Genomic DNA, 16,821 nt, shown 5'->3' on the forward strand with positions numbered 1-16,821 from the left:
TGTTTTCTTTATCCAGTGGTAAAATAACATTGAGGATAGAGAAACTTCAGTCAAATGTAATGTGGATTAATCAGAACCCATAAAAAAGTGTACTTTTATTGTCTTGTATACGACACGCATTGTAAACATGTAAATGAAAATAAATGAAAATATTTGTTTCCATAATTAGATGAATTCTATATTTCTATAATCCCCTCACCTCAAACATTCAAATGTTGACACTTTTAGTATGTTGCTTTGGCCTTTTTGTTTATTGTTTTTCGTATAATTTTTCCGGTAAATTAACCAACACAAAAAATATTTTTGTTTTACGATACAACTTGAGCTCAAATCTATTAACCACTAAAATATTCCTGCAGCTATCTTCTTGTCATTGAGGTAACGGTTCAGCTCCACCACAGGGAGCACTCAACGCAGCTTCCGGGTTGTTGTTCACATAATCGTCCACCAGGGGGCAGCACAGGTGCGACGGTTTGAAGAAACGGGTGGAGCACTTTATTGACTGAAAGATGTTCCTTCTGACACGAGTTTTCACTATTTACTTGTTGCAAAAATGTGAGAAAAATACTGCATTTGGAGAGTTATTTTCCCCCACATAATTGGTAAAAGTGTCCAGTTTCAGTTACTGCTCTTGACGTGTAGTTTATGTCGCATCTCCTGACTCTCTGAGCGGATGACTGACAGCTCCACTCGAAGGATGACGGCTGAAGCGTGACAGTAGATAAGCGGGACTGATACGCCCCTCCTCCCTCCCTCCTCCCTCCCTCGCCCTCCCCCGCCTGCTACCTGTAAATCTGCGGCTCCATCTTCCAGCGGACGAACCTGCCGTCACTCGCCCCTGTTGCGTGTGCGAAGGACCGAGTCCAGAGGAACTGTCAGCGTGGAAGTGGCGGACGTGATGGAGGACTGAGCATCCAACAAGGTGGAGGAGTGGGAGAAGAAGCGTTATCTAACCACACATCATCACCACCATCATCATCATCTTCATCATCTTCATCTTCCTCGCTCAACTCGCAGAAGAATCCACGACTTGTATGTCCATCAGGAGTTGAGATCGAGATGTTCTGACCGAGAGACTTCTCGTCGCTGGACGGACATGGATCTCTAAGAGTTGCTTGTGTTCTCTCGCACTCTCTGGGAGTGAGCTGAGGTTCTGGTGGACCGAACATGGCCGAGCCGCTGAGGCGTCAGGTGGCTCTGCCTGGAGCTCCAACCACGGCCTGAACCAAAGTCTCGATTCTGACTTTTCTCCCTCTCTCTCCCCGTGGGGGGGTCTCTGTTGCTGCTGCTGGTGGAGACACCAGAACCCAGGATGCCTAAGAACCGGGAGCGATTCAACCCGGATCCCTCGATCCACATCTCCAAGATGAGCATGATCATCCCCTTCTCTCCAGATGTGCCGTGCGACAGCAACAGTCAGAGGATGTGGTGGGCTTTCCTCGCCTCCTCCATGGTCACTTTCTTCGGGGGTCTCTTCATCATCCTGCTGTGGAGGACCCTGCGCTACATGTGGACCGTGTGCTGCCACTGCAACTCCAAGAAAAAGGTGCGTGAAGATCTCTGAAGCAGAAGCAAAAACTTTTCAAATCCCAGTGTTACTTTAACATAATCATTCTTCATATAGATCAACTTAATCCCAGTGTTACTTTAGTGACAATGTTTAATATCATCCTTCTTCATATAGATCAACTTAATCCCAGTGTTACTTTAGTAACAGTGTTTAACATCATCCTTCTTCATATAGATCAACTTAATCCCAGTGTTACTTTAGTTACAGTGTTTAACATCATCCTTCTTCATATAGATCAATTTAATCCCAGTGTTACTTTAGTTACAGTGTTTAACATAATCATTCTTCATATAGATCAACTTAATCCCAGTGTTACTTTAGTTACAGTGTTTAACATAATCATTCTTCATATAGATCAATTTAATCCCAGTGTTACTTTAGTTACAGTGTTTAACATCATCCTTCTTCATATAGATCAACTTAATCCCAGTGTTACTTTAGTTACAGTGTTTAACATCATCCTTCTTCATATAGATCAACTTAATCCCAGTGTTACTTTAGTTAGTGTTTAACATCATCCTTCTTCATATAGATCAACTTAATCCCAGTGTTACTTTAGTTACAGTGTTTAACATCATCCTTCTTCACATAGATCAACTTAATCCCAGTGTTACTTTAGTGACAAGGTTTAATATCATCCTTCTTCATATAGATCAACTTAATCCCAGTGTTACTTTAGTGACAGTGTTTAACATCATCATTCTTCATATAGATCAACTTGATCCCAGTGTTACTTTAGTAACAGTGTTTAACATAATCATTCTTCATATAGATCAACTTAATCCCAGTGTTACTTTAGTTACAGTGTTTAACATCATCCTTCTTCATATAGATCAACTTAATCCCAGTGTTACTTTAGTTACAGTGTTTAACATCATCCTTCTTCATATAGATCAACTTAATCCCAGTGTTACTTTAGTGACAGTGTTTAACATCATCCTTCTTCATATAGATCAACTTAATCCCAGTGTTACTTTAGTGACAGTGTTTAACATCATCCTTCTTCATATAGATCAACTTAATCCCAGTGTTACTTTAGTTACAGTGTTTAACATAATCATTTTTCATATAGATCAACTTAATCCCAGTGTTACTTTAGTTACAGTGTTTAACATCATCCTTCTTCATATGGATCAACTTAATCCCAGTGTTACTTTAGTAACAGTGTTTAACATAATCATTCTTCATATAGATCAACGTAATAACAGTGTTAGTTTAGTTACAGTGTTTAACATCATCCTTCTTCATATAGATCAACTTAATCCCAGTGTTACTTTAGTTACAGTGTTTAACATAATCATTCTTCATATAGATCAACTTAATCCCAGTGTTACTTTAGTTACAGTGTTTAACATCATCCTTCTTCATATGGATCAACTTAATCCCAGTGTTACTTTAGTAACAGTGTTTAACATAATCATTCTTCATATAGATCAACGTAATAACAGTGTTAGTTTAGTTACAGTGTTTAACATCATCCTTGTTCATATAGATCAACTTAATCCCAGTGTTACTTTAGTAACAGTGTTTAACATAATCATTCTTCATATAGATCAACGTAATAACAGTGTTAGTTTAGTTACAGTGTTTAACATCATCCTTCTTCATATAGATCAAGGTAATCACAGTGAAACTGTGAATTTAAAATACATTAAACGTAAAAAAGTCAACATTCAAGTGACACTTGTTGGTCATGTCCATCTCTGAACAGTTGCCAAGGTTAACTTTTTAAAAGATATGGATTAAGAACTGAATATATAAAATAAATAATGTTAACTGATCAAAGCAGAGTATACAGTTGGCAATAATAATAATGATATCTTCACACTGACAGCATGAATTATACTTAAATACAATCTTTATACAGTCATATTTATTATGTTCAGATACTTGACAAGACACTTCATCCATCTATATATCTAGAATTATTGTTGCTCATTCATATATACATCGAGAATTATTGTTGCTTATTCATCCATCTATATATATAGAATTATTGTGGCTCATTCATATATATATATATATATATATATATATATATATATATGAATGATATATATGAATATATTGATATGTTGTTGTAAAACAATAAGAGTGTCTTGGAAAACATTGACCGACAATTGGAATTATAACCACACACACACCTTTAAGAAATAATTAAAAACAACACAATTTACAAGATTAGAAAAATTAGAAAATCTTACTCTGACAAAATGTGTATAACTGTTTTAAGATTCCAAGAACAACTCATAGAGGTCACATTTAAGTCAAATAATAGTTTGTCAAAAGGTCATATGATAGTTTTATACTGTATTTGTGATAACATTCTCAACTAATGGTTGAACTGTGTCACTAAAACATAAAAAACTAACACCCATTCAAAGCGTGACACATTTGATGACGTGTGTCCTAAGAAGTAATATCAAAAATAACTGTTGCCTTCTGGTGATTCAAAAATCTACAGATAAGACAACCGTTCAAAGATTGCGATACAGAATTGTACCAACAAACAAGATTGTTCCTTCTAAAACACATTTTAGATGAAGATGAAAAAGTAATAAATCGAGACCATGGTTTATTCAAAGAGGCAAAATGTTGTGTTTTCTCACTAACATTGACACACATCTTAGTGTGTTCATGGAGAACAATATGTGGACCTTTGTTAGTGAGGACAACCAACTCAATATGTTCGTTAAAACTAAATATATTTTCTTATTATTAGCATCATATGAAATTTGAGATTTAAGACATTTCACTCTAATGACTAAAGCAGTTATTTTACTTTTGTCATTTGCCCAGCAGACATATACAAAATAACATTTTCCATCATTTTGATATTTCATTCTCTATGAGCAGGAGTTTCCAAAAGTTTTTAATGTTAAAAATATGATTAAATTAAAGCAAGACCTAAATGTAACTTTTTTTTGGGAGCATTGTTTCTAGAAACTCTTTGAATGCACCTGGTCCAGTAAAAGCCTGATTCATACTTTCATAAATTGAGTGATACATGTGCACTATGTTGGTGCTGGAAGTGAATTCTGATTCAGGAAACTCAATAATCACACAGATTTTGAATCTAGTCCATCTGGAGATGAAGTATTTGTATCACTCCTGACCTTTCGAAGCTGAGTCTGCAAATGAAGTAAAGATGTGTTTGGTTTGTCATCACGACCGATGCTGTCGTCACATCACAGCAGGACTGAGCTGAAAGTTGCTCCACCTGTTGCTCTGTTCCTGCTGGTCTTCTCTGTGTCCAGGGCTTCAGCCATATTCAGATCTGCAGAGTGAGAAATGCAGATTCAGGTGGTCTGATGTAGTCTGGGATGTATAAAAAAAAATCACTACTTTTGTTGCTAAGCAACTAGCAAACTAAAGGCTTGAGTGGATCTGGGTGGTGGCAGTTGTCTAGAGATGTTGGAGGAGGAACATTTCCCACCTCCTCCTCCTCCTCCTCCTCCTCCTCTCATTACACAGGATCATCTCCTCCGTGAGGCGTTCACTGCTTGATCTTCTGTGTCTGGCTGTAATCCAGACTGTGATGATGGTGATCAATGTTGCTGCTGCTGTAGTTGTGATGGATGTCTCATCATTATCAGTCGGGCAGGAAGCAGGAAGCAGGAAGCCGCGTCCGCGGCCAGGTCCGGTTAGTTCTCCCCGCACATCATGAAGTCCTTCATTACGGCCCTTTATTTATTTAACCAATCATTTATTCCAAAGTAACTGTTCCCTTGACCTGGTAAAAAAATAATAATTTGTGGTCATGAAATATATTAAGTTCTTTAACGCCTCTCTTACGATATATATCGGAAACTCTCAGAGCTTGGTGTCAAAGGTCAACTGAATGATTTTAACGCTCCCTTCACTACAGATTTTCTCCTGGACACGTATGTTGAATCACTACACTGTGTTGCAATTATTAGTTGGTTGTAATTCGCAGGATTCACTTTGAAATTGGATGTTAATTGTAAGAAATACATTGGACTTAAGGGGCAACAAATATGTTTAAGTGTCTCTTAAATAGTTCTTGGATCATGTACTCATCAGAATGTGTCTGTTTGTCCAAAACTCTCTTTTCATTAAAATATTCACATTAGAATATTATCTTGACCTTTAAAGTATATATTTGAGTGAGTATTGTTTTGATTGTTTAAGTGCTTTGTAACCTTGGTCTGGAAAAGCGCTACATAAATACAAATTACTTACTTACTTACTTGAGCCCCACCCACTGAAAACGTTTTGTTTCTCTCCAGCTAAAGTCTTGTTTACCATAACTGCGCCCACTATGCTGTGATAAATCAAACATCAAGGTTTGTCACGCAGCGTCATTAATCCAGGAAGTCTCCACCTCCAAGCGGAGCGTGGTTACAGCTGGCTGGGGGAGGAGTGAAGACGATTATTACATCGTAATGGGGTCTGCTCTTGTAACCTCTCATTCGCTGAGATTTGAGACGAGGGGAAACTTAACTTAATAAGTTCAAAACATCATCATGATGAGGGACCTACTGCATCTTGGAGAGGAAAACTTGTGAGTGAGTCAGGAAAGTTGGGTTTCCACATGAGTTGCCCTTACAAAGTATTTTATGGCCACAATTTTTACCATGTAATATTTGGGGCTCCGTAGACGTTGACACCAGGAATTTTCAGTCAACAATGTAGATTTAAAAAGACCTTAAACGCTAAGTTCATGCTGGTTCTTATCATAAAGCTTATATTTTTCCTTCATTCATTTTTCTGACATGCAGTTACTTCTTTGTTAGGTACATTAGCACATGTCTAATGTTTCATATTTTAATACATCTCTAGTCAATATTTCTTTATTTATGCATGAACTCTTTCCCCACAAGCACTGCTCCCTGTGATACTGTTAAAGAAGCTCTTAACAGGTATCTATTTTATTTTCCGACATTGTCACTTCAGCGTGATCCCTCTGCTATTTCTGTTGACTGCCGCTGCACCTCCTCTGGTCTGCATGATTGGATTATAGCAGCAGCCGCAGCATCGATTCTGTCCACGTCTGTCCAGCTTCTCTGGAGCCAGTCTGGGCTCTGTGTCACTTTGTCTCACGTTATTGTGCAGAAGCAAAGCTACCCGAGGATCCTCGACACCTGTTAGCAGCCACCGTTTGTCCTGTACCACTTCTGTAGTTTTAGAGTTGAGGGTTTGCGACAGGACAGTTTGGAGAGACACGTAATCAAAGCTTTATTTTGGAACTCTGACAGCAGTTCTGAAAACAGGATTGAAGGCTCTCGAAGCAACATGAGGAAACGGCCACAGCGGCACTCTAACATTAAAGTCCTTGAACGCTACTAAGTTTAGATTATATGTTTATATATAAATAGGGGTGTGGGAAACCATTGATAACCTGATATATAGCAATGTTCTTTTTCAAAATACTGTATGTATATACGTAGATATTCAAATGCATTGTATCCATTATTTTTTATTTTTGTATTATTCTTTGGCTCCAAAATAATATTTTAGTTTTAACACAGTAATTTAATGGTTCATATTTTAATAGACTGGATATAAAACAAATTTCTCAGTTTTATATTCACCATTAACGAGCAAATATTAACGATGTTTATTCAATTTTATGTTGCAAGATGGCAGCGGCCATTACATCTTCTGCAGCTAAATCTTGCGAGATCTCCTGGACGACTGAGGACAAGAGGATTCAGTCGACTCCAGGAGCTTTTAAAGCAGATTTTCTTTTGGGGCAGGTTTTGTCAAGAGTCATGTGGTGTGTAAATTCTGCAACACCAGAGTCAAGTACTCGACAATACTACAAATATATCCGTGCTCCTATAGTATCAAAATTCATTGTATCGGTGCCCCTGTATCGTGATAGTAGCATATTGCCAGATTCTTGCCAATAGACCCCCCAGAAAAACAGAAATTTGACAGAAAAACGTACAGAAGAGGCTCTTACATGCTTTTAAAGGTCTTTAAAGTTTTTTTTTTTTTTTACATCATCTATATCACATATGTCAAAGTCAAGGCCCGCGGGCCAGATCTGGCTAATTGATTATCTATGGCCCCCTGGGTGATATTTAATTACTATTAGAACCGGCCCGCAGGCCACAGCCGTCCACTGGTGTTTTGCACGCACCAACACTACATTTCCCACAATGCAATGGTAGCCCGCGAAGTCACTGCAGCGCGCACAAGCGGCTTCATTATTCATCAGTAGTCAGAGCAGAGGTCAACTTTCTGATACCCCCCTCCTCAAAAATGGCTAAACGGAAGGTGGACGCTGAGAACAGGGGGTTTCAGGACAGGTGGGAGGCAGAGTACATGTTTACGGAGGTAAAAGGCAAACCTGTGTGTCTTCTGTGTGGAGAAAGTGTGGCTGTAATGAAAGAATTCAATTTAAGAAGGCACTATCAAACGTCTAAGAAACACACAGTCAAAGACAAGAATATGGAATATGAACAAAAGCTACAGAAGGTGGAAGAATTAAGACGAGGCCTTAAGTCCAGACAGGCTATGTTCACATATGCTAAATCACAAAGTGAGGCTGCTGTCAAGGCTAGCTTTATTGTGGACAAAGAGGTCGCAACATCAGCCCGGCCCTTTGCAGAAGGAGAGTTTATCAAAAACTGTATGCTTGAAGTCTGTGACGCAGTGTGCCCAGACAAAAGACAACTATTCACAAACGTGAGCCTGAGCAGAAATACCGTTGCTGAGCGCGTAGACCAGCTTTCCACCAACATAAAAGAAAAGCTTGTGAGAAAGGGAAAAGATTTCATCGCATATTCTCTTGCTGTGGATGAGAGCACGGACACATCAGACATTGCCCAGTTGTCAATTTTTGTCCGTGGAATAGACTCCAGTCTGAGCATAACAGAAGAGTTTTTGGCATTACGTCCTATGCATGGCACAACTACAGGACAAGATCTGTATGAAGAGGTATCCAGATGTGTAAATGAGATGGGGCTGCCTTGGGAAAAACTCGTGGGATTAACCACAGACGGAGCACCCGCAATGTGTGGGCACAGGAGTGGTTTGGTGGCAAGGATGCGGGAGAGGATAAGGGAGGAAAACTTCACAGATGAGCTAACAGCGTATCACTGCATCATACACCAGGAGTCGTTGTGTGGCAAAGCCTTGAAAATGGAGCATGTAATGAGCACCATAACGCGAGCAGTTAACTTCATCAGAGCCAAAGGTTTAAATCACCGCCAGTTCAAGGCATTTCTGGAGGAGTTAGATACAGAGTATGGTGACTTGCCGTATCACACAGAGGTGCGATGGCTAAGCCGGGGAAAGGTGCTTCAAAGATGTTTTGAGCTGCGTGAGGAGATCTGTCTGTTCATAGAAAGCAAGGGGAAAGACACAACAGAGCTCCGAGATGAAACTTTCCTGTGTGAAATGGCATTTCTCTGAGACATCATGAGCCATCTGAATGTGATGAATCTGCAGCTGCAGGGACGGGGACGTGTCATCTATGATATGTACAGTACAGTGAAGGCCTTTAAAACCAAGCTGAGTCTGTGGGAGACGCAGATGCGGAAAGAAAACTTAAGCCACTTTTCCAGCTGCCAGACCATGAAAGAGAAGCTCTCTACCGCTGTGTTCCCGTGTGCACAGTTTGCCGATAAACTCAGCATACTTGCCGCCGACTTCCGACGCCGATTTGCTGACTTTGAAGCCCAAAAAAGCAGGTTTGAACTGCTCAGCAATCCTTTTGCAGTTGATGTAGAAAGCGCACCACCAAATCTACAAATGGAGTTGATTGAGCTCCAGTGCAATGACACACTGAAGGAAAAATATGAGCTCTTTGATGAAGCTAAACAAAACATCACAGAGGAGTCGTCTTACTGATAATCACCTTCACTCCTGAGGATTTCCTCAGCTAAGAGCCTAACCCCGAACATTGATGGTCTTGTACAAAAGATGAGACACCTCCAAGTATCAGGCTCAGCCTCAGACAAGTGAGCATCACAGAGCAGTAACGTATTTTCGGTTTTTTAATTCAGTTACATGTTTACATTTGTTTCTACAAAACTTTTCTTTTAAGGAAGTATTGTTTTGTCTGTGTGCCATAAATTTTTGTATTTTATTTATATTTATTTTTCAGTTGAATGGACTCAGGGAAAATTGCAGATAAGAGCCATGAGAAAGAATACAACTGATTTGATTAATTTTTTTAATTTTACTATTTGAAAGCAGTGATCGGTAGATCATAGAGCAGCACAATAATACATTTTCAGTTTATAATGCATGCACTTTTATTTATGCATTTATCTTGATATTAAGAAACACATTTTGTTTTTAAAAACAATTTAATTTTTTGCTGTTTGGCTGTTGAAAATGTTTTCCCTTGAAGTTACTGACAGAGCCATAACAAAATATTGCCATATTCATTTAATCATTAAATAATGTACACTGTGTTAGGTCTTGGTTCAATAGGCTATGTGCAATCATTTCGATATGTTTTAATAAACATTGAACCAGTCCGGCCCTCGGCTTGTAGCAAATTTGTTTTTTTGGCCCTCGGTGTGTTTGACTTTGACATCCCTGATCTATAGCATTTATTCGATTTTAAGATAAGCCAACGACTTCACACTGACCACACTGACATACAGATTTATTTATACCTTTTCTTGCAAGTCTGTTTTTTTCAATCTTGTCGTGGTGAAGGTGTGAGAAGAGACATTTATTTTCATATCCTGACAGATTCTCTCCATTATCAGAAGAACAGATTAGAGCTTTCTTCATCAACTCCTCATCACGATCACAGAACATCAGGTCCTTTTACCTTCACAGAGAATATTTCAGTGTATTAAACATGGAAGCCTCAGTCACGTGTGCGTCCATAATTTACTTTCCTCCATTCCTCCTTCATGATGATCTTGCTCCTCCGGTTGATCAATGGTTCCTGGTGTCAGGAGCGTCGGGCAAGATAGTGAGAACTAAATTTAGAAGCTGGCAGCGATCGTCAATGGGACGAGTCACAGTAATTATACACACTTCTCTGCTTCCTGCTGCCTCCCTTGATTTCTGTCTTAATACTCAATCCTACACTTTCAATTTAAAGGCAGTAAAATACTTCTCTCATCTTCATTTACAATTAATATAATTTCTGTTGTCTATGTGAGTATTCACGTGAGGACGACAACAACATAAAAACATTTTTCAGACTGACCAAGTTTTATGATTTTCATGTCCTGTGTATTTCTGATGCCTCTTTATTAACATTGCATATGAAATAAAACATTTAAATATACAATTATGCATAAATCCTATTTTCATTCAATCTTGCAAACAATAAGGGCCTTAATTGTGTTAATATTCGGTTTAATACAAGTCTTGTTAATAGTTTATTTTATGTCTTCTTGACTGTTTATTTTATGTCCTTTCTACTAATCGAAGTTCATTTATTTATTTATTTTTTACTGGCCATTTCATCTGTGCTGTATGTCGTGCATATAGTATATTTGACGAATAAAATACTTGATCTTGAACTAAAGTGGTCACCTCTTCTGTCCCCATTTTACTCAGACTGCATATCTTAGAGCTTGGTGTCAAAGGTCAATTGAATGATTTTATCGCTCCCTTCACTACAGATTTTCTCCTGGACACGTATGTTGAATCACTACACTGTGTGCAAAATGATTAGTGAGTTGTATTTTGGAGGATTCACTTTGGAATTTAGCTACAGAGGTCAATCCAAAATGTTACAAAACCCTCAAAGTGTGAAGAATTACAACGGAACTAAATGAAAAACATCTCACTTTTTTATTTTAATTTCTTTAAAGAAGATAATTATAAACAAACTCAGAATTGATTAAAGAAATAGTGACTAATACAACATTCAAAAGCGTTCTATTCACAGAGTCTGTCAGTTTGTTGATCTGTTCTGAATAAACGTATCCTGCAGCTGCAACCACGGCCTCCCAGACATTGTTGAGAGGTGTAATGTTTTACTTCAAAGCTCCTACTAAAGAATTCATTTACAATTTGCCTGAATAGAAGAAGTTACTTAATAATAAATCCAATAAGTATTCAAGTATATATATCTTGGTATGTTATCACTTAATTCACCTAATTGTGCAAAAAGTGTATGACATATTTAAGAAGTGAATTGAAATGTCATTCATTAATAAATTCATATCAAGAAAAATATACCTAAATAACAAGTATTAATGAAATATAACCTATGCTCTCCATACAGCGCTGTGTTTTTAAGCTCCATTGTTAAATCCACAAAGATTGTAAGCTTCTCAGTTCTGGCCTTCAAACTCACTTTCTAATAAGCATTAGATTAAAAAGACAGATAGAAACAACATTTTACAACTGCTGCAAGGCTTTTCAGGACATGTCGTCACCCTCTTTGTGTTGTGTTTATTACAAAGTTGAGTGAATGTACTTGAAAGTTTAGTTTGTTCTTAAGCGAGATAGAGGATAAATTACATACACACACACACCCACACCCACACACACACACACACACACACACACACACACACACACACACACACACACACACACACACACACTGAGCTGCACAAAGTGATATGCTGACAGTAATCTGTGGTGTTTTCCAGGGTATCACTCTCAACTCAAAGTAGCTAGATATGGCTCATATTTAAAAGACTGAATAGAAATCTGATCTGAATTTATAATTTTTACATTTTTTCATAATCAGTTTTTAAAATTTTTTTTTGCCAATAAATAATTATTCATTTGAAGCTAGTAATATTTAAGCAGCTTTAAAAGGTAAAGCTCTGCTCTGGGTAGTTTTTAATTTTTGTACTAAACTTGTGATGACACATCAACTTAAAACAAGTTGAATGACTCATATACCGTGACTTGAGGTGTTTTGTGTGATTTTTATTTTCACAAAAGTACTTGGGGATGGTGTGAACATGCTACATATCGCGCTGGTTGTGGTGTGGTGGTGTTGGGGGCGAATTACAGTACAAAAACAAAGTTAAAGTTATGTTATTAACAGAGCCGTCATTAGCATTTCATATTTCATTATCCACAATCTGATTCATTACCTCATCGGTATCCATCCTTCATCCAGTCAATGGAAGCATGGAAACAGAAAAGTCGTCCAACTGCTATAAACCGGCACATGGCAACTTTTGAGACGTTTACCGAGTGCTCATGGGAAATGTGGTCTCCAGTCGGGCTAAACACTACCACTTTAGTCCACTGGCGTCGCTCGACTAAAATCGCATAGAGCTCTTTTAAAGACATTATTTCTCCAGGGGATCCACATGTCGGATTTAACTCTCAAGTTACTTGAGAAGTAGTTTGATAAAAATGATGTAAGTGATTAGTCATTTGAGAACGACGACCTCAACAGGTCAAAGAGTGAATAAAAAATGTATGACTTGGCCAGTACTGCAGTTTATGCTGACAACACCAGCACGAGTGTACATGTATATTTATAGGTTGTCAACTCAATGTTATTTAGGGTCTCTAACGGTTGATCTAACATATATATTATCTACATTATTTTGATATATTTGTAGGCATAAAATATATTCATCGGACTGCATATACCTTGTCATTTTCTCAGCCCATCAGCCGTTGTAACTTTCCTTTCCAAACAGTTTTGTGACCGTAGGTTGAGACGGAAAGGGTGATTCATGAAGCATGAACGTCATTCGTATGTGAAAATGTTCTTATTGAAGTGCAGTTGTTGCCTCGCACAATTACCAAGGTCATTATATGAATTGAAATAATCCCACAAAACACTTCGTCACTCGAATCATGTTTCATTTGAGAATGGAGATAATGCATCACTGAGGTCACTCTTTAATTAGATCACCCCCGGTTGGTCAGATGTGTCGCTGCTTTTGTTAAACCCACTCATAATGTTGTCAGAAAGCCTAACTTATCAATCATTGGTTTATTTTCACCATCCCTAGTTGAGAGTGAAGGTGTCCTCATGTGTCTCAAACATAGTTTTATATCGTACAAAAAACCGTAGTTAATCAACCACAATCCATTGTTCATGTAAAAAGCAATGCTAAAGAAATAATTAAGTAAACAAAACAATTTATTACTTACTGTTTCGGCAGTGACTCATCCTCTGACCAATGAAAGATCTGGATTATAGTCAGAAGCGAGATGAAGAGAGCTATTCTCTTTAGCGAATAACTTTAAAAAAAGGAAACTTTTTAAAGTGATTTTGGGCTCGTTGTAACTCAACAAATACCGGAATCAGCATCATTTTTCCATACACTTAGACATCAGAATATGAGATTCACATAAGGATTATCAGAACATGAATCCTTTTAGAGAAATACGCTTTCAAAACTGTATATATTTGAACTATAATATATATTTTAACAATAAAACGACATAAAATATGTTTTAATAATTAAATGAATTACAAATAAAAATAAAGAAGAAAAAAAGGAACATGGGTATTAACTCTTTAGTGGTTGTCTGTCATGAAAAAACACAACTTTCTTAACTTACAATGCAAAAAATGATTGAAAAACACTCTCATGACTATGTGGGTCTTTTTGACTCATATCCAGCATGAAGAAATGCCGTGGGTTGGATATGTCAACTCTGGGAGATTGAAGGAAAATCATTTATGGATTTTATGACCCAGAATAGCTGAGTCACTAAATAAAATTGAAAAATGCGGTTGCTTTTCCATAAGTAAGTAAGTAAGTAAGTAAGTAATTTGTATTTATATAGCGCTTTTCCAGACCAGGGTCACAAAGCGCTTAAACAATCAGAACAATATTCAATAAAGTATATACTTTAAAGGTCAAGATAACACTGAGAACAACACAGGAGTTCCAGAAAATCAAGGAAAAGCCTGAACAAATAAAAACGTCTTAAGATGTTTCTTGAAAGAGTCAGTAGGTTCGAATCTGACAAATGGATCATGTTTTAGGGCTTAAGTCAAACAGAGCAAGTTAACAAATTGAAACTGGGATGTTTCTTTATAATTAAAATTATTAGACAAGAAAAATGGTGAATACATTTTTTTCCAAATCTAACTGTGTTTATAGAGTACTGAACAACCTGTCCAAAGCTTGGGAAGGCTGATCTTTCTGACATTTATATGCCTGCCGCTGTCATGGAACAACAACCTGGAGAGGATTGACAAGAGCTACCGCCCAAGGAAGCTTAAAGTCGGATGCTATCAATTCAACCTCTGATCGAGCGTTAAAGGTGTGTGAGAGTGCTACATCTACAGTACTGTCGATGGACGTCAAGGCTAACAGTCTCATTTGCAAGTGGATTGGCTTACCCCGGAGCCTTTCCAACATAGGCTTGTTTGGGAAAAACACGCTCCAGCTGCCACTTAAGTCCATGAACCTGGGCTACAGATGGGAGAAGGTGAAGCTTGTGTTAGAGCTGACATACTCAACTTAACTGTTTGTAAAAAACACCAAGGCACTGGCACCAGCAGGATGCGAGTGGAAGGCTGAGGAGGCTGTCGACCAGGCCATCAGCAGGTTGATGCACAAAAAAAACTGTTGGCAGGACTGAGTCTTGGGGTTGGGAATAGCCCTCAAGTTCCGGGATAAAAAGATACTAGAAAGGAAAGACCTGGTGATTGAAGAGGTGGTCAGGAGTGAGGAGGAGCAATACAAGGTCAAAGCGCTCAGCCAGCTGCAGCAAGGTCGTCGGACAACTTGGGAAGTGGTAGACAGGACCATCAAGTGGTCTGCGAGTGGAAGATGTCTCAAGCAAGTTGAGGCATAAGTTTACTCATTCGGGCCACCTACGACACCATCTAACTCTCCTGAACCCAAGCCTACAGACCATCCTGTCCATTGGCAAGACAGCTCTGGCTCAGGGTCTGTACAGGTGGCCGCATGACCAGGTCCTGTGGAAGCTTGCAGACGTCCATCCTGCAACAGCACAGAAGCTGATCTATTTTGTTGGACAAAGGGCAGAGGCTCAGAACATCACCCAGAGAGTGAGAAGATCACTGTTAACAACCGGAGGTGACTGGAACTTCAGAGAGGACCTTGATCAGCAGTGTTTCTGCCAAGGATAACCACAACCCCTCTGAGACCAGACATCATCCTATGGTCCCCGACAGTCAAACAGTGATCCTGGCAGAGCTCACAGTCCATTGGGAGTAATTAAGCAAGTAAGTAAGTAATTTCTAAAGTGCTTTTCACAGACCAGGGTCACAAAGGAGTCAGTAGACTCCATCAAACACAGAGGGAGAGGAAGATCATTCCAAAGCTTAGGAGCAACAGCCTTGAAGGATTTCTCTCCTGGAGGGAAGAATGGAAGCAGCTTTTGAAATGAAGAAGGACAAATACACTGATGTGGCAGCTGAGTGTCGAGAGGCAGTGTGAAACCATTATCTTCCCTTAGGTTGGCTGCAGGGGGTTTATGGGAACGTCCATCCATGTTTCTGAGGAACATAGGAGTGACTGGGCCGAAGGTAAAGAAGGCATTTAAGGACTTAGCAGAGGAGGTGGAAAGAGCCAGATTCTGGCTGAGGCTGAGAAGAAAGGACATGTAGTTGGGTAAACAAGGCTCCTAGAGGTAGCTGCAGGGGGCGGCGAGGAGATGTCCCTGCCGTTCCTCCACCAACGTGAGATGTTCCAGGAATAACGGAGCGAAACAACAATGAAGGGTGGCTCCCGGCTGATGACCGTGCAGCTACCCCCTTGGTACCGCCGGAGGTGCGTTAGGCGGAAATGTCCTGCAGGTGCTTCTTACCAATATGAAGTTTTTTAGAAGCTTGTGACAAAACCACTGTAATAGTCACTTTTCAATGCAGTGTCAGCTTTAGTTGAGTCTTTCTTGAAGCATCCCTATCATGTATTTACATTTTGTCTGACTTAAGATAAGATAAGATAAACTGTATTGATCCCTCTGGAGGTCTCCTTTGGGAAATTGTTTATGACTGTTTATGGTTGTTTTGACTTTTAAATGACCAGAATGTCACACTCATGTCATGATGTGGAAGTGCATCATCATGACTTTGCCATTGCTTTATGTTACTTCTACTTTGAAATCAAAATATATAAAATGTTTGGCATAAACTAAACATATTTTAGCTCAGAGCAATAACCCTGTTATACCTCAACCCACTCACTCTAACTACTAAATCGATCTCTAATTTGATCTTGGAAACTTGCTTCAGAGCTGCAACATCATTAAAAAAAGCTCCAAAATCTTGCTCAGTTTACTTTGATTAAATAAAGTCAGGACATTTTAAGAGGGTTGATGTTGAATAAGTGTTTGTGATGAAGTTTTGTATATAACCAAAATCATATTTTAAAGTGTTAAATACATGAGAA

At 38.6% G+C, this 16,821-nt stretch overlaps 1 protein-coding gene across 4 annotated transcripts in view; it reads left to right on the forward strand.

The window, feature by feature from the left end:
* Positions 1–879: 879 nt before the first annotated feature.
* The window catches only part of LOC148078172 (calcium-activated potassium channel subunit alpha-1a-like), an 85,013-nt gene continuing 69,071 nt past the window's right edge, over positions 880–16,821 (forward strand). Inside the window, exon 1 of one of the 4 annotated variants that reach the window (XM_087792736.1) lies at positions 880–1,546. In XM_087792736.1, the coding sequence (XP_087648862.1) occupies positions 1,313–1,546 (234 nt within the window). In that variant the 5' untranslated portion in view covers positions 880–1,312. The remainder of the gene's footprint in view (positions 1,547–16,821) is intronic. The other 3 variants (XM_087792735.1, XM_087792739.1, XM_087792738.1) reach the window with 3 other exon arrangements.

Source organism: Callionymus lyra, chromosome 6 (genome assembly GCF_982586985.1).
Source record: "Callionymus lyra chromosome 6, fCalLyr1.hap1.1, whole genome shotgun sequence".
Classification (NCBI taxonomy): domain Eukaryota; kingdom Metazoa; phylum Chordata; class Actinopteri; order Syngnathiformes; family Callionymidae; genus Callionymus; species Callionymus lyra.